General features: G+C 44.5%; 1 protein-coding gene across 1 annotated transcript; it reads left to right on the forward strand.

Moving 5' to 3' along the window:
* The first annotated feature begins 2,851 nt into the window (after positions 1-2,851).
* LOC147860547 (uncharacterized) lies at positions 2,852-19,404 on the forward strand. The gene is made up of 4 exons (XM_087324120.1): positions 2,852-2,881; positions 3,162-3,185; positions 4,754-5,290; positions 19,356-19,404. Exons 3-4 carry the CDS (start codon positions 4,767-4,769, stop codon positions 19,402-19,404), a joined length of 573 nt encoding a protein of 190 aa, XP_087180246.1. The 5' UTR covers positions 2,852-2,881; positions 3,162-3,185; positions 4,754-4,766.
* Positions 19,405-19,891: the final 487 nt, after the last annotated feature.

Genomic DNA, 19,891 nt, shown 5'->3' on the forward strand with positions numbered 1-19,891 from the left:
CAGCAGCCTCGACAACCAGCACTGCTCTTCTCTGCAGGATTTCGGGAGGCTCGCGCTGCTTCGAGGAACGCCCGTGTGCTTCCGGCAGCACCTCCATCCTATCCCCTTTCGTGCGCAGACGAACAGGCATCAGCATCTGTTCGCCGGCCTGTTCGGTTGTAACCGCTCGCGTGCTCTGTTGTTTTGTATCATTTGTTAATATACAAACATTTGTGTCTCTCTGTCTCTATCTCCATTCGTGTTTTCTGCGTTGACGGGCCGTGTCCCTGTGTTTCTTGCTCATACGTAACCGGTCGTCTCTCTCTTTCTCTTTCCCCTCCTATCACTTGCTCTTCGGTTCAAGACCCTAGTGGTCCCCCCTCGTTTCTCCACGCACGCACGTAGTAACGCGACAACATACTACACCACAAAACTTGTGCCCACGTGTAAGGGCCGGTTTACGCATGTTATACCCGGTTTCCGCCTAGGGACGGTTTTCTCCACGACAACGTGTTTGCCACCCTCTCACGACTTGGCCTCAAGTTCTTCCTCGGGATCGGGCCGTAGGGCGTCCTACCCGAACTGGTCAACCGTTTCCTCATCGGGTACAACCCCAATACGGGCCACGTCGATATGCAACCTTTCGTAGACCCTCCCCCCCCCCCCCCCCCTCCCCCTCGTCGCATTCCAGTTCACCTCGGCCGACGTTTGTGCATGCTGCATTTACCACTCGAGGGCGCCACCTTCCGCACCATGAAGACCCCTGGGTTGTCCCCGACATCATTCCTGCCGTCTACGCTGAATATTCTGGACACGAAGGTTGGCGTTACACCGAAATCCCTCTCCATCTCCACGACCGTTGTGGCGCAATTGCCCAAATTGGCGACACCGCATCTACCGATGCCACCACTCGTATCACCTGCGAGTACCTCAAATGGGCACATGATCCGCAACCGGTCCAATGGGTTCATGAGCTTGTCCGCTGGGTCCGAGAATGGCACACACGGCCCAAATCGACTGTCAATTTTGCGTGGTTCCTCACCCGTTACTTGTGCGCAAAGTTCAGCATCGGACCCCCCGCCCCTCCCTTCATACGTTGCCAAGAACGCTTCCGCAAGATCATTGTTCCAGGACAACTAGAGTGTCTTCGCCTCCCCGAACGCAAATTCTTACGACAGGTACACCAAGGCAAACAGGCACGGCCACCAGCGCACAAACAACCCCCGATCACCCACGTGTCAGCCGAAGCTAACCTCGACACCCTTGAGGATATCACAAATCAGGTCAAGGAATTCCAGACACACGAGCTCAACCCCACTGAAATCCAGGCCCTATCCACTACCTTCCACTATGTGTCACATCAGAACACAACCACGACTCAGCGTACACACAACTGCACCACTAAGTCAATCTTGCGTGACCAACAGAACCCGCCAGTCCTGCCTCCCCCCACCTCGCTAACCCCTCTACCCCATGAATCCTCTCCCCCCGCCCTGGCCGCAACTACCCCGCCTTTCCCATCCACCACCACTGACCCCATATATTCACCCGCCACACCGCTCTCGACACTGAAACCCCCGACCAGCCCTCGCCCGCAACCCCGGTCGTTCCCCTTCAACCCACCATCGCCCCCGCCCAAATGGCAATCCCGCCACCGCCACCCCCACTCCCGACCTTCGTGCCCTGCTCGACCCCACTCACTGCAGTTACTACCCGCTGACGAATTCCAACAAGCTCAGACAACCTGGCACCACGACCAGGAACGCACAGCACAAACATATGCCGAACTTTCAGCCGAGTACGTCCGCCTCACCACCCAACACCAACTGACCGAGGCCCGCCTCGCAGCCGTGACGGCTGATCTCTCCGAACGGTCCGAGGCCCTGGCCGCCGCCATGGCCACCTCTCACCAACTCACGAGCGAGATCACCACCCTCAAGGCTGAACGAGACGCCATGGTCCACCAAGTCAAAGTCGCCAATGAACGGAACCGATGTCTCCTCATCAAACACCACCGCCAGTGTGCCGACCTCGAAAAGGACATCCTCCAACTCCGCACGTCCAAAGCCACCCTGGAACACGCCCTCACCCCCGGTGTGACGGACCCCTCCACCGTTCAGACCCCTCTCCTTACCCCAATTGGCTCTCTGAATATGATGCAGGCACTCTCGATGTACGTGACCTCGACCTCCCTGCTCTCCGAACTTTTCACTCCACCACGCACACCACGCACCCTCCTCATCCAAGCAACGTGCGTCCTTCGGTCGTTAGCCGCCACGCGTCGTGTATTCTTTGACAACAACACACCCCCAAACCAGCAGACCTTCATCCGAGTACTCCCCGAAGACAACCACGCCCTTGCCCTCTTCATGTTGTACCAGGAAGCCATCGAAGAACCTGCTCCCCCAATCGACGACCTCTTCCCCCAACACCTCCCCATTTTGTTCCTCGAAGGTATGGCCTACCTTCACACCGCCCTCACCCTTGACTTAGACATCTCCGACCTGATCTATTTCACCTACCCTTTTTGATGTCACGATGCAAGTCACCAAAGACCAGCTAGCCCACCTCTTCACAACAATGGTGCGCTTACACCACATCGACGACGCCCTCACCCACACTGTTACGGGCATGACCATATAATATCCCGTGGTGAGAATTGTCGTAGTATTCTATACACGTGGATAAGTGTGAGGGTTAAACAAAGAGTCTAAAGAAGGGGAGGATTACTTTTAATCCTCGGGATTGAGACAACCCATGAGGCCAAGTGTGAACATGGCTGGGGGCCTTGAGAATTACTATAAATAAGAGGCCTAGCTACCCTCATTTCATCATGCATTGACTACGTCGAGACTCTGTTCGTGAGTGGAACGACTCTTGTAGCAAGCGCGCTATCATCCAGGTACGACTCGACGCCAAGGCGGTGGTATGGGACGCCGATCGAGGCTCGAGTCCGTCTCGATCCCTTCGCTCGGGGGTGGTCGGGTGGATCGGCACCCTTCTTTCTCTCTTTTCTCTCTATTCTTTCTAGATCTATCATTGATATATCCTTATTTTATGCTTACTTTAGTACCTAATCTCTAATATTTGGTATCAGAGCATATGTACTAACGTTTCTTTTGGTTTTCTTTTTGTCTTCGCGTGGGATGGCGATTGATCGTTGTGCGGTCGCCTTCATGCAGACAAGGATTAGCGAAAGAACTTCGGTAAATTTTCCTTAATTTTTTATCTAATTTTTCTTCTCCCTTCTATACATGTGTATACTTAATATGTAGTTTTTTTTTCATATATTCAATGATGTTGACGTGGTATTTAATTGGTTATCTTAAACGTTTACATATGTCCACGAGGTCAATACCTCGTTTGACATATAAATCATATGTGATGAGTGTCGTATGCGTACGAGGTTACTACCTCAATTGCGTATTACGTTCACGAACATATGTTACGTTCGCGTACGAGGTCAATACCTCGATTCGTTCGAAATGATATGCGTTGGATTTACTATGCGTAAGAGGTCAATACCTCAATTGTGAATTACGCTTAACCTTATTTTCGGATGTTTCGTGTGCGTAGAGGTATATGCCTCGATTACGTATCCCGAATACATCATTGTTGGCTATATAAAAAAAACGATTCATTTAGTATACGCATATGTGGTCACTTATATACGTCTCTGATCGTATATATGTGAGAAATGGACATATGTGTATATTTTAGATTACGTGATTCATATCAAATGTTTTCCTACTTGGGGAGAGGATTTTGGTGGCCGTCCTCACATTTTTGTGAGAATGGCGTTGTCACCATCCCTTTTATCAACAATTTTTATTGTTGAAATTCCCGTTGGTCACTTTGATATTTCGTTACGTAACGAACCTCGTATAGCCAAAATGATGTTGAATACGTCGGGCTTGATCCACATCAAGTAGGGTCGCTCTAATGACACACGTATCCAACATCTCCCCTCGTTACATGGATACGATGCCACCATGAGCTCGTTCTTACGAGTGGCATTCGTAATGACGTGACCATGTGATGGGCCACATGAGCCTACGAAGACACAAGGGCTCATTCGGCTTGACCATTAGCTTACACTTTGGCATATGCCATCGTAATTACGAGGCTTGAGGTTAGGTAGCGTACAACCATAGTGGGTAATAAATGAGGGAGAAATAAGGCCACTTGACCTATATGTTTCTTTTAAAGAAAAAACATATAGGGGCAAATGCCTCGCATATCTCGAATACGCCTCAAACATTAAACATTCAAGACGCGCAATCTACTTGGTTGGCTCAAGTGTTTAATGTATTTGTCCTCGAGGTCTCGAGTTCAAATATGACCAACACCATACAACATCGTTGATACATATGATTATAATACATGTTTAGACTTTAGGTCTAAGTGCACTTCGGGGTCCTCGTAATAGGACTTAAAGAGCCGAAACCACATACGTGGGCACAGAAACATAGTTTATTGTTAACATTTTTTTCGTGTATAAACTATTCATGACGCGAACATACATGGTTGAGCCTCGGGGAGCCGCCATGAAAAAAATCGATATAGAGATCAGGGAAAGGCATTCATTTGTCACCCCCATGGTTTTTAAAACACCTCTGTGTTACCATAGTAACCTGATCTTGAACCTCATCTCATACGTCTAGAGGGGTATTGACGTGAGATCATGATATCGATTAATGTTTGCCCATGATATGTTTACACCACGACAAGATGTTATGACTATTTGTCTGACCTTATCTTATTTCTTTGCCAGAAATAATCATTCAATGGCTCAGAATAACGACCCGATGCCCTCCGCTCAAGCGGAAAGAACTCAAGGAAATCCTCCTGGGACAATGTCCATTGAGGCGTATATTTTACAAGTACAACATTTCCTAAGTTCAACCGCGCAGCAGTTGACCGAATTTCGGCAATCTCAAAGTGCTCTCGAGGCACGAGTCATTAGTCTCCAAAATGAGATTAATAGACCTGATGAGCGTCAGGGTGAACCATCATTTGTCGTAAAGCCATTTACGGGAGATAAAAAGGAAAGAACCGAAGAAGCAATCTGCACGTGGCTGGGCCGATGGGAGTCTCATTTTGAGCTCTATCCCACGCCAGATAGTACGAAGATTGCATATGTCGGCCGAGAACTAGGGGGTAAGGCCGCCGCTTGGTGGCGTGGGCTCCGAACTTTGGGGAGATTGCCCGAGACCTGGACAGACTTTGTCACAGTTTTCAAGGGTCAATTTCTACAACCTCCCTCTCGAACCGAGGCAGCACAAGCTTTAATGAACCTCTCTAGCAGGAAGTTTTCCTCGCTAGAAGATTATGTCCACCATGCTAGAACCCAAATCCAAAAATCGGGTCTAGAAGGGGACAATTGGTTAATAGCTTGTTTTGTCAATGGCATCCCCAATTCGGACTATCACTGGATAGTGCACGATAAGGATCCAAAATCCTTCGAAGAGGCCGTTGAGATAGTTCTTCGCTATCAACGCACTTCGAAGAAGGACCATAACAAACCCAACGAAGCGCCCGGGACTAAGCAGTCGCAATTCGTTGGGAAACGCAAGACACCCAACGAATTCATGGATCGCGATTATAAGCGACAACATCCTTTTTGCGTATTCTGCAAAAAGAAGGGTCATACAAAAGAGCAATGTCGTAAGCTCCAACGAAAAGAGCACGACGCCAAACCTAAAGCTACAGACCATAAAGGTCAGATTCCTAATGTCCTTCAGGTCTATACACATCATTTGAGTAATTGTCAATGTTCTTTCCCTCATTATGTATTGGGTCCCAATGATTTACTACGTGCAAACGGGTATATCAATGGATCTCCCGTACAATTTTTATTTGATTCGGGAAGCTCACACAATTTTGTGAATGATCGTTTGGTACAGATATGGGGAATCCAACCCACCGTAAGTGATCACACCTACACGGTGCACTTGGCTGATGGAAGAGTACAACACATCAACGGGGCGATTCATTCTTTAGGAATTTCTATTGATACCTATATAGAGGAAGTAGACTTCCATGTAATGAATCTTAGTACCACCGATGTAATACTGGGTTATCCCTGGTTTTATAATAAAAGCTCTTCTTTATTTATTGATTGGGTTCGCCATTCCATTTCTTTTGTACTCAACGATTGTACGCATTTTATTCAATGTGTAAAAAAACAATCCCTCTCGATTGTTTCCTCGTGTCCATCAATATCCGAGTTGTCTTGTTCTATGTTATTTTATTGTGTACTTGATCCGGACATTCACGTTTACAATATCGATAATGTCTCGGGTCAATTAACATATTTTGAACAAAAACAACTTGATGAAATCGTAAACGATTTTCGTGATGTTTTTCCGAGTGAACTACCCGATGGTTTACCTCCTAAACGTAATATAGACCATCGTATAGATATTGTACCTGGCGTTGCACCCATTAGTATACCTCCGTATCGCCTAAGTCGATCTGAAGAGGATGAGGTAGCTAAGCAACTTAAGGACTATTTACGAATGGGTTATATACGTTATAGTAAATCTCCATGGGGTGCACCAGTTCTCTTGGTTAAAAAGAAAGAGGGCACATGGCGTATGTGTATTAATTACCGACGCTTGAATAAAGTGACAATCAAGAATTCGTACCCATTGCCCCGGGCTGACGATCTAATTGACCGTCTCCAGGGAGCTCGGTATTTTACGAAACTTGATCTCCGTACTGGCTACCATCAAATACGAATAAGTGAGGACGATGTTCCTAAAACAGCATTTCGTACGCGCTACGGCCATTATGAGTTTTTGGTTATGCCTTTTGGTTTGACCAATGCTCCGGCTACATTTCAACAAGAAATGAATGACATTTTCCAAGAACAACTTGGAAAATTTGTCGTTATCTTCTTAGATGATATTTTAGTTTATAACCGTACATTACAAGAACATGCTAGACATGTCCGCTTTGTTTTACAAATATTGCGTGACAAACAATTTTACGCGAAGATCTCAAAATGTGAGTTCTTCAAGAAATCAATTACTTATCTTGGACATCTCATAACCGAACGAGGAGTTGAAATTGATCCTTCTCGCATCGAGAAAATCAAGCTTTGGCCCACTCTTCGGAATATTCGAGAAGTTCGATCATTCCTTGGTTTTGTCGGATTTTTGCGAAAATCTCTTCGTAATTACTCACAATTGACGACGCCGTTTACTGATCTTCTAAAAGGTCAAACGCGTAAGTCTACAAAACCTATTGTGTGGAATGCTACACTAGACCTCGCCTTTAAGGAACTCAAGGACTTGGTATGCAAGGCTCCTTCACTTCTTTTACCCGATCCTTCAAAACCTTTTGAGGTTGAAACCGACGCAAGCGATTATGCTATAGGTGTTGTCTTGTATCAAGATGGTAAACCAATAGCATTCGAGAGTAAGAAACTTGATTCTGCTCAATGTCGGTATACCGTTCAAGAAAAGGAATTATTTGCGGTTATACATGCGCTCAAAACATGGCGCCATTATCTTTATGGAAATCGCTTTGTGGTAACTACGGACCACGAGTCCTTGAAATATTTTTGTGACCAACAAGACCTGAAAGGTCGTAAGGCACGATGGGCTGATCTCATCCAGGACTTTGATTTTTCCATACGATATCGTAAAGGTTCCATGAATACTGTCGCTGATGCACTAAGTCGCATCCGTGAAGTTAACATGCTTAGCTTCACTGAAATAACATCAGATCTTTATGATCACCTTCGAGGAAAGTATCCTGATGACAATTATTTTGCAAAATACTGGGCAAGAGTCGAGTCTGGAACAGACACCACCACACCCTCGAAGGAATACTTCCACATTGCTAACGGTCTGCTCTACCGTAATGGGAAGGTTTGTGTTCCAGATTTGCCTGAGGTCAAAAAGAGAATTCTTTTTGAATGCCATGATGCACCCTCAGCAGGGCACCCTGGAATACATCGTACACTCGTTCTCATCTCCACTCAATTTTATTGGCCTAAGATGCGTCCTGACATACATAGCTATGTGACTAAATGTCACCAATGTCAGGTTAACAAAGCCGAGCGACTTAAAGCCGCAGGACTTTTACATCCCTTGGACATTCCCAATAATAAGTGGGAAAGTATATCCATGGATTTTATTGTTAGCCTTCCTCGCACCCAAAAAGGTCATGATGCCATATGGGTTGTGGTTGACAGACTAACTAAAATGGCCAGATTTATTGCTACTAAAACCACGGTAACAGCTCCTGAATTGGCTTACCAATTCGTTGATGAGTTATTTCGTTTTTACGGGTTACCGATGGATATCGTGAGTGACCGAGATCCAAAGTTTACTAGTGACTTCTGGACGCAAGTCTTTAAGAAGTTAGAAACTACGTTGAGCATGAGCTCCACGGATCATCCTCAATCCGATGGACAGACAGAACGAGTAAATCAAATTATTGAGGACATGCTTCGAGCATACGTTGGTGCAAAACCAACAAAATGGGAACGTTACCTCCCAATTTTGGAGTTTGCTTATAACAGCTCCAAGCATACGTCGACGGGATATAGTCCTTTTATGTTGATGTATGGATTTCAGCCACGAGCCCCGATTGATGTTAATATACATCATGATGAGTTGCGAAGTACGCAAAACTTTCTTCGGGATATGCAAGATATGTTGCATATTGCACGGGATAATATAAAAACAGCTCAGGATAGAGCGCGTTTTTATGCCGATCATCATAGGCAACCTCGTGTATTCAGCCCTGGACAGAAGGTATTTTTACGTGTACCTCACAATTCTAAGACATTGTCTACGGGTAAGTGCGCTAAGTTAGCCCCACGGTTTTGTGGACCTTTTACAGTCCTCAAACGCATTGGATCATTAGCCTATCGTCTCGCTCTTCCCGATGGTGTTGGAATCCATCCAGTCTTTCATGTAAGTCGTCTAAAAGAACTTCTAGGTTCTGGCGACAATACAGTTACAACTGAAACTCTGGTTACTTCTGAAGATTTATCTTCTAAACCACATGTACCAGAAAGAATTCTCGATGTTAAAACAAAAAAATTACGTACTAAGGAAATCCGAGAATTTAAAATAAAATGGATGGATAAATCAATCAAAGATGCCACATGGGAACGCGAAACGACTCTAACAACTAACTTTCCTAACTTTCCATTGCAAGAGTGCAATGTTTTAAAGAGGGGGAGTATGTTACGGGCATGACCATATAATATCCTGTGGTGAGAATTGTCGTAGTATTCTATACACGTGGATAAGTGTGAGGGTTAAACAAAGAGTCTAAAGAAGGGGAGGATTACTTTTAATCCTCGGGATTGAGACAACCCATGAGGCCAAGTGTGAACATGGCTGGGGGCCTTGAGAATTACTATAAATAAGAGGCCTAGCTACCCTCATTTCATCATGCATTGACTACGTCGAGACTCTGTCCGTGAGTGGAACGACTCTTGTAGCAAGCGCGCTATCATCCAGGTACGACTCGACGCCAAGGCGGTGGTATGGGACGCCGATCGAGGCTCGAGTCCGTCTCGATCCCTTCGCTCGGGGGTGGTCGGGTGGATCGGCACCCTTCTTTCTCTCTTTTCTCTCTATTCTTTCTAGATCTATCATTGATATATCCTTATTTTATGCTTACTTTAGTACCTAATCTCTAATACACACCCTATTGGAAAACACAAAAACCTCTGTACCCCCTTTCGGTTTCCTCTAGCTAATACGCGCTTGGCAAACCGCCTAGGACATCGGGGTTCGTACTCACATATTCAGCATCAAATATGCCACATTCAACTAGCCCATTGACCTCGAGGCTGACGACATACCGGAATTAACCCTATACCTCGACGTCTCTCACGAGTATCAACTCATGACGTTCGATGAGGCTCGTGCTCGTGCCCTCCTACCCCCACACCCCCCTTCTCCCCTCCTCCCGGAGATCGACCTGGAGTGGGACCATGACTCACCTGATGAACCCGACACCTAGCGTCCAATTCAACATTGCGGCCTTCTGCGCTAATTTGGTCGACCGCTACCAACTCACCCACGGCCTCCAAACCGCCCTTGATTGCATCGAAAGTGGTACCAGTTGGGACACTCGTCTTGACAATCAATCTGCCGCCCCCATTCCCTGGGAGTTTGACTTTTGCGAGACCCCCCTACTCCTCACCCGCCTCTACACCTAGTACCCCGAAGTTGCCTCCGAACCCCAAGTCGACATCTTCCTTTACCCCCATGTTTACCGCGATAAGATGTCTACTTGGGTAGCCGCAAACCCCAGCCCCACTCGAGGGTGACACCACCCTGTCGCCGACCCCCTCCTCGAATCTCCCTTGGTTCGCACACACATCCTTCCGCGAATGGCTCGCCCTCCACCCCCGCGAGCTGCGCACCAGCCTCACCTTTTTTCCCCTCCCTCGTCGTTGGCCATGGCACGATTTTCGCGCCGCCCAGGCACGCCTACCCACTCTTCAATTCAACTGGCTGTTGTTCCCCCAACCCCCGCTCACATCCCCGACCGAACCCGGCATGATCCGGGTCATGCGAAGATTCCTACGTACATACCTCGACGTCCTGGACCCCGACATTCAAGCCAGCCTTCGCTTTCTACAACTTCTACTCATTCTCCTTGACTCTGGCCCGTACGAAGCCCCCCCCTTCCAATAGCACAACCACCCAACGTGGGGCCTCGCCTTCGATTTGAACAAAGGTCCAACTCGCCGCCAACTGGTCAACCTTTGGACCCGTGTCAACATACTCCCTGCCACCTACAAACGGGATTTTGAAACCATGATTGACACGTGTCTTTTCCCCGCTTACATAAGCTTTAATCGAAACCCCCCTTCTCCCTTCGCCAGCCACAACACCTGCACCTATCTCACCGGCCCCAAGAAAGATTTATTCACAACAACCGACCAACTGCAGGAAATCCGGCTACCACCACTGAACATCCGTCGTCTTCGCCATCATCTGCACCGCCACCCGCCCCCCCGACGAACCCCCCTACTCAATTCTACTCGCCCCTGACGCCCGAAGCTCCCCTCCCACAATGCACCCAGGAGTGTGCACTCATTAGGTTGGGGGGGATGTTAAGCGCTGGAATAACAACACAACCAGTAATGAATAAGAACGCATCAACAAGGACATAGTACGGAGAGGAAACGACAAGAGGAAAGGAAAGCAAAGAGACGGTCAAGTGTGAAAGGCCCATACCCTAAACGTGAAAGTTATATAAACCACATAGTAGTGGCTTTGTAGGGGTTCTCCCATTTGTAAAGATCTCCTATTGATGAGAGCTAGAGCGTCCTCTCCTCCTTCTTGTAACCTTTGAGCTTAAGAGAGATTAGTGAAGTGTTTAGTTAGAGAACACTAATCTCTCTCCTTGTTGGTGCTAGACCTCTTAGCAAAGAGGGTTAATAATAGACGTGCTCTTCCTTCTTATTGTCTATATCTATTAATCTATTGTCTATGAGAGAGAGCTTGAGAGAGTGAGAGAGATATCGTGCTCAATCATTTACTAATTGTTGAGTGAGTGTGAGGCTCGGAGGTATCCGACAACCATCTCTGGCAGATTCGCCATCAAGAGGGTATACGCCGATCCGAATCTCACCACGATATCAAGGAGCTTACTCCATCGATACATAGATCATCCACATATAGGATGATGACAATCGAGCTTCTAGAGTCGTTTCATACATAGAGGGAGTTTTTGGATTTCGACATTCAAAAGACGATTTGATGAAGATATTGCGTAATCTTCGAATGTCAAGAACGTGGTGCTTGCTTGAGGCCGTAGAGAGGCTTCTTGAATTGGCATACGGCTTTCGGATGAATGTTGGATTCGAAGCCGGGTGGTTGTACCATGCCTCCTCTTCTAATTCACCTTGAAGAAAGGCGTTCTTGACGTCCATTTGGTGGAGGTGCCATCCTTTCGTTGCAGCGAGTGCGATCACAGTCCGCACAGTCGTCATCTTTGCCACCGGGGCAAATGTCTCTTCGTAGTTGACTCCATGCGTCTGTGCATCCTTTTGCTATGAGTCGAGCTTTGTAGTGGTTTATGGAGCCGTCGGCGTTATACTTCACCTTGTAGTTCCATCTACATCCAATTGCCTTTTTGTGCGGTGAGTGGGGGACAAGATCCCATGTCTTGTTTTTGGAGAGTGCTTGCATCTCCTCATTCATCGCTTCATCCCATCTGGGTCCTTCGCGGCTTCGGAAAACATTTTTGGCTCCCGTACTATCACTACCTTCATCATAAAGGCGTAATGGTACGCCATATAAGCTTTGTACCCGAATCGGCTTACAGGGTTCTTTTCACAGGTGGATTGGCGGAGCTTCTCGTTTGCGGATACTAAGGATTTCTTCGCTCCATTTGTCTGGATGTCAAAGCCTTCAAACTCACTATCGAGGGAGTGAGTCAATTCGTTGTCGTTGAAGTGATCATCTTCATACTCTGGCATTTTCGCCTTCCCTTTGTCCAACTTCGGACATGACCGAGATGTGCTCTGTTTGCTTGGAGGCTCTTGTGGCCCACTAAGCCTTGTCGTAATCGGGATTTCTTCAAACATGCGCATGAGCCGATCTCCAACTTCTATCTCTATTTCGGCAAATTCCGGGTCGAGCGGAATTGGAGTCAAAGTTGTCTCTGTGCGTACCAAGATGTAGACTCGTCAAAAACGATGTCTCAACTTACTCGAGATTTTCAAGTTGAGGGGTTATAGCACTTGTACCCCTTTTGCTCCAGTGAGTTACCTACGAGGATACATTTCTCTGACTTCGGGTCGAGATTTTGTCCCTTTTCGTCGGGGATGTGCACGTACGCAATGGAGCCGAATATCCGAACAAGTGATAGGTCCAGCTTGTTTCTGAAAAACTTCTTGTGCGGAGTAAGTTCGTGCACACCTGATGTCGTACACTGATTCATGAGGAATACGGCCGTGTTAGCCATTTCTGCCCAGTACGACTTCAGCAGGTACTTTTCGTTCATCATGGCCCGTGCTACTTCGAGGATGTGCTGATTCTTTTGTTTAGTGACTTCGTTTTGTTGTGGCGTATGTCGACACAAAAACTCTCGTTGAATTCCTTCTTTTTGTAGAAAAGCCGAATATTCGTCAGAGAAGTACTCCTTGCCTCCATCCGACCGAAGATATCGTACATGTCAGCATGTGGCTTTCTAACTTCACTCTTAAATTTTTGGAAGTGTCCGAACACTTCGCTCTTTTGCTGCATGGGGTAGATCCAGGTGTGCCTAGAGAAGTAGTCGATGAAGGCCACGTAGTATCGGCATCCGCCGAATGTAGCCGTTTGAGCTGGACCCCATACATCGAAATGAATTACGTCGAGTACACCTTTGCTCACGTTCCTCTCCTTCGAAAATGGGTGCCGATGGTTCTTGCCGAATTGGCAAGCGGCACACATGCCTTCAATCTCTTTATCCTTGAATGTCGGGAGCCCGATGATGACTCCTTTCGATTGCATTGCCTTGAGCTTTGGGAGGTTGATATGGTCAATCCGCTTGTGCCATAATTCTATGTTAGAATTAGCTTTCGTGCCCTTTGCGAACATGGCGGATTTCACCTCGTGCGAGTCGAGGATGAACATTTGGCCCTCTCTTCGTCCGCGAGTGATGAGTCATCCCTCTTTTTCAATGAGGCAAACGCCTTGATTAAATCGTACTTGCATCCCTTGCTCAACAATTTGGCCGACAGAGACCAAATTCTTCGTAATGGTTGGTATATGCAAGACATTTTTAATAAAAGTTTGGTTACCTTCTTTACCGAATGGGACATTGCCGATGTGTCGAATCGGGTAGCCAGGTCGTTCCGGCTCTCGAAGTTCTCGGAACCATTCTTGATGAGACGTCATATGGTTCAAGGCACCAGAGTCGACGAACCATACGTCTTCCAGACCGGAGGCACTAGTTGAAGTAGAAGCCGACATAGAATTTACTCTATGTCTTATCACGAACATTCCGCCACGATCGTCATAGTCAGAGTTGGTGGCGTAATTGGTGAGTTGTCGGCTAGTGGAAGCCGACTCACACATCTTCTTACGACACTCTTCTTTGTGGTGACCGATTTTTCCGCAATATCCGCATTCGACCGAGTTTTGTCGGCTCGAACCGGAATGGAAACTCCTCCTTCTTCTGAAGGTTCCTCGATGGCTTCCGTCTTGATGCCGAAATTGAGAGTTGTTTTCGTAAGTTGGGCCTCGTCCACCTCGTCCTTGGCCGAATCGACCTCTTCTTGCACGGTCGCGTCCTCTTCCTCCGTCTGAGTGTGAGTAAAGCATGTGGCCTCCGAGGCATTGCTCCTTGTTCGAACATGGTTTTCTTTGACCAACAACATGGATTGAAGATTGAAGAAGGAGGGCGGATTCTCCTGTGCTAATACAACGGTCCTTATCGCGCCGAACCGTGGTGCAAGGTCGTCGAGGCATATTTGCACCATCTCATCATCATCCACATTGAGGCTTATCGAGTCGTGTGAGTCACAAAGCTCCTTGATCTTCAAGGTGTGGCTCTTGATGGACATATCCCTTTGTTGGATGTTGTTCAACTCTTGGCGGAGTTGAAGCTTTCTCGCGGTTCTGTTGGCGGCAAAAATCTTTCGTAAATTCTCCCACACTTCCTTTGGTGTCTCGGCTTCTCGAATGTAGCCGAGCATGTGGTCATGAACACATGTCTCCAAGGAATACATCACTCGGCTTGCCGCTTACACCCATGTTGCGTAGTCGGCGTTTTTTGGGTCGGGTCGGTTTTCTTGTGCTCCTTTGATGTAACCCCAATAGCCTTGGCCGACAAGGTATTGGTGCATCTTGTACTCCCAAGATGCAAAGGTATTTCGATCTAGCTTCTCGCTAGGTAGAGCGCTCCCCATTTGAGTATTCATTATGTTGATGAAGCTTTCTTTCTTCTTTTTTCCTCCTCTTTCGAACACGAGTTATGTAGTCGCACTACAATAGAGATGGAGTGGTTCTTCTCGAACGTCGACGTAGAACACAACACACATGGATGGGCGTAGATCGAGCTACCAAACTGCTCTAATACCATGTAAAGAATCGAGTATGATTCTTGTGTAACGGAAGAGATGTGTGTTATGTGTATGTGTGAGATGAATTAGAGGAGAGAAGAGAGAACACAAGATAGATAGATAAAGGAATACTCAAGAAGAAGATGTATATTCACAAGTAAAGTAATAGATACAAAAATTTAGCATTACAAGGAGTCACAACCTACTTAATATGAAGTATGAGGATGGTGTTTTATATATAGTCACCCTCTCTCTTCATTAACTAACTACAACAACCACTCTCTCTTGGGGAATGTGAAGATTGGTAGTCATGGGGAATATGTAACTCATTAGTTATGTGTCATAGAATATGATTCTATGACACATAGTTAATGTGTAGAGCGTAGTGGTGTGACTCTTGACCTTTGAGTAATTATAGATTCTCAAAAGGTGTGTTCACACGTTGCACTATGTTGAGCTTGTTTCTCTACAAGGGAGTTGTCTCTTAGCAATCGAGACTTCAAAAATGTGTGCTTTTATCCACAGAAAGCTTGTAAAGAGATGTTATGGTTGAAGCAATTCCTACATGAGTTGGGCTTGGTGCAAGAAAGGTATAATTTGCATTGTGATAGTCAGAGTGTGATACATTTATGCAAGAACTCTTCCTTTTATTCTAAGTCTAAACACATTGATGTGAGATACCATTGGATCGAGATGTGCTTGAAGAAATGCAAATGCATGTTGAGAATGGCTTCAACATGATGATGACAAAGTGGTTGCGAAGAGAGAAGCTTGAAGCTTGCAAACAAAAAACAAGTTTGGTTATGCCCCCCACTTGAGATGGAGGGAAAGAATTGTGGGGATTTTTCCACTCAAGTGGAACCGACAACCAAAATGCAATATAACTAAAAAGGTAGGGGCTATTTGTATAATTGTTGCACTACATTTTACTTATTGTCCATATGCCACTACGGAAAGGTAAAGTAAGAAACGAAAAGTAAAAAGAAAAAAAAAAATCCGCTTGGTTGAAAATAAGAAAAAAAAAGTGAAAAACAACGTCAAAAAATAGAGAGGGAGGGTGATCAATTAAAAAGAGGCACAAGAGACAAGAATCAGAGGAAGCTTGAGATATTGTTGATCTCAACTAGCACAACCTACTACTTTGTCATATGGGGAAGAGTTATCTTCTCCATCGATCTCACACACTACTCAATGTACATAAAAGTAAATCTTCCTACCTCCTTAGTGCAACATCGGGGTAGAAACAAGACAACAAACAAAATATATCGAGGGTGGTTTATTTTGATGTAATTGGAAGGAGACATGCTCCAAACATCCATTGACGTTGATTTTCTTTATTTTCCAAGTGTGGTGAAAATTTTCCACTTGAAACCAAGTTTGTTGTAAACTTGATGGTTCAATATATCCTAAATACAATAGGTTTTTTAAATTTTCATTCCCATATCTAATCAACAATACTTAAGGTTAAAAGAAAAAGATTTCATTTTATTTTTGATGCCCCATTAACTTCTTGATCGCCCTAAGAGCTCCCTTCATATGATTAATCATGCAATTATATCTTTATAAGGTCACCAATTAATTCAATTATCCATACTATGGTTATTTATCAATCCTAGAGTTAGTTATATAAGCCTAAAAGTCAACACACATGTGACTCAATTGAGTTGGTCATCAATGTGTCAATTAGTCAATCTAGACAACATTGATTCCATTGAGTTAGATTACTGACCATCGACTTAATCAAGTCAAATTGCTCATCTTTGACTCAATTAACTCAAAATGGCTTAATTGAGTAGGAATCAGCTCAATTGAGTCATATTTCTCATATGTGACACAATAAAGTCAAATTTGATTGAAGAAGGAAAATAGTCATCTTTGACAAAATCAAGTCAAACTTGACTCAATCGAGGGAATCAGCTCAATTGAGTCATATTTCTCATATGTGACACAATAAAGTCAAATTTGATTGAAGAAGGAAAATAGTCATCTTTGACAAAATCAAGTCAAACTTGACTCAATCGAGTCTCCTTGAAAGCATATGTATACAACCCGTCTTGATTAAATGACTCCCCCTACCATAGTAAGGAATGTGGGATTTGGCCTTGTAAATGGTCCAATTTCCTCTTCCCTATGGGAACTCTAACTACAAACCTAGCACTCTAGCATGTCGTATCTGAGATAAAAATGTCAAGCTACAGAATAGAAGGCTCAACTCATTGCCATGAGTTGAACAATGTAACAATCCTTGAACAAAACCACGAGGAGCTCACCATAGAGCTTAAGAGTAATCAAGTGAGAATTACATAGGTGTTCTAGTTATTTAATAGAAACTCATTGCATTGAAACCAAATTCTGAAGAAATTTTATAACAACTTGGAAAGAAACCTATAGAACGAACAATACTTCTAGCAAAAGAATTGAGAAAAGAACTTGGAAAGAACACAAGCAAACTACAAGCAAAAGAAACTACAAGCAAATGAGATAGAGAAACACTAAAAGATTCCATCATCCGGTAGAGAAAAGAGTTGAGCATGCAAGTTGGCCACTTGAATACCAACTACATTTGCACACCTTCATTACTCTTTGGAAGCACTTGTCCAATATAAACTGCCCACCTTGCAATATCCCACTTTGGTTTAGACATCCAATGACTAGAGAATGATATTTCAAGATTGGTGGCGACACACGCCATCAATAGTTGTCAATCGCCAACAAACTAATACCCCAGCTCGTATCAAAGGTGTTATTGGCAAAGGTTGAGGGTTGTTTTCATGGATTATAATTAGCCTTATCTTGCCAAATGCCATCGCTTATATTTGGTCCTTTCTTTGATGATATAGACTTGTGGAGATGGAAAATATTATGTACTATTTGTATACTGCCTTTGGAATTTTTAATTTTAATACCAATGGAGCATAGTTTTTATGGAAAAAAAAACGTCATTGTTAACGATAGGGGGGAAATGACAAAAATTAGCAAAATGGTCCCCAAACTCACTAGCCATGGGGACTCACATGACCCCATCGCACCTAATGCATGATCCAAAATTACAAAAACATGAGAAACAAGGTTTAAGCTTTGGTAAGTGAATGTCTCACCCTAGTCAAACCATTTGCAAGTGCACATCCATTTCGCAAGGGAAGATGATGTCTTAATTGGATAAAGATGGTGATGTCCAAGAATGTTTGTTTTTCCCCCTTTTCTTACTTTTAAAAAGTGATTAGAAATACACCTAAACATTGTGGCTAGAAACACTAACATTCCCTACCATACCTGAGTGGGTACTGCTCTAGAATTCACCCCATTTGAAGTAGATGATTCGAACTTCACATCCATTGTAATAGTTAACAATGTCACTCATACTACTGACATATATGGCGTGGAATATTCCATTACTTTCATTGTCACTCAATTTGCTAACCAAATACCCTTATGGCTACCCACTTGGTTGTCCGCTTTCGAGCAGGTAAGTTGGCTATTGACCCTTGTAATGATATCTTCTCTACGAGGAAGGAAAACAAAACCTATTGAATTCAAGTTTACATACGAGAAGTGCATGAACAAGAGCGTAACCCCTTAATAGATGACCAATCCATGACCACCGACATGGAAGCCATTTTACTAGCTTAGAGGCCAAAAGCTACTAATGTTCCTTGAAATATGATGAATGGACAATCACCTTGGACAATCTATAATTAAGTGTTGAATTGGTTACGTATACTAGTTACAGTGGATTGAGATTGTATCTCATAGACATGAAATCTTATCATGAGGATGGGGTGAGCATATAATGTTTTGTAATTAGCATGAAAATAACACTTTTTGAATGTTTAGAACTAGTGGTGCTGCCTCTCAAAATACTAAGTTCTAACCCTACAATGAGTCACCTATACATCAAAAGCCTTGTAATGCATGAATGTATACCATAACTAGAAACTAAGCTAAAGAAAAAATTTGCATGGCCCAATGTTCTTGAAATGGTGGCTAAAAGACTACATGTATATGGGTCAAGAAGTTATTTGGTAGGTATAGAAAAAACTCGTCATCCATGGATAGCATAAGGGATATGATTGAGAGAAAACGAAAACAATCCCAAGTGGTCGGCAATTGTACATACTATACCGAAACCCGAGGATCACTCCAACAAAAATTCTATTTGATATTTAATTTTCTTTATTTCTTACACACTATGAACAATGTTAATCTTTATAAAACCAAGTGGCAAGTTCCACCATGAGATGAAAGCTAACAAAATTTGATCTTGATGTATTAGAGAATTTACTTTTGGATGAATGGTGTAATTTGGTGGATTATAAATTGTTATGAAAATTTGTAGCTACTTGAGGTTTGCCACAATATTTTCAGATCGAAATTCTAATTCTTGAGCAAAAACCTATGTAAAGAAGTGTTATTTTCATAAGAGGTGAAATTCTATCTAAGAATTCCCATGGTTGAATTTTTATTCTCCCTTAAGCACTTCGAGACAATCAGAACAAAATGTTTTGTGCTTGAAAATCCAAGCACCAAAGCGTATTCTATGTCAGAGAGAAGAAATCTGATCATCATAACCTGTAAACTGAGCTAAAACTCAGGTGTTCCATTAATCAAATGGGATTTGTCGGGAAGAGACTCTCCATGGATTGAATCTTGATGGCTAGTGGAAATCCTCCTCCATGAAAGCGGAAAGAATAAGAGGCTAGGCAACCTCTACTGCTTGCTACAAGCAACAGCAGAAGGAAGAAAAAAGAACAAAGGGGCAACAAAGGAAGGACTACTTCTCCCAAGGCGACACAAGCCAAACATAACACCCAACATAGTACCTACAACTAGGGATCGGCAACGGTTCGGTTTAGGCTTAGCCGGTTTGGCCTG

This window comes from Azolla caroliniana, unplaced genomic scaffold, assembly GCF_043228905.1.
Source record: "Azolla caroliniana isolate FFs.n. ecotype wild unplaced genomic scaffold, voAzoCaro1.0.p SCAF_9, whole genome shotgun sequence".
NCBI classification, from domain to species: domain Eukaryota; kingdom Viridiplantae; phylum Streptophyta; class Polypodiopsida; order Salviniales; family Salviniaceae; genus Azolla; species Azolla caroliniana.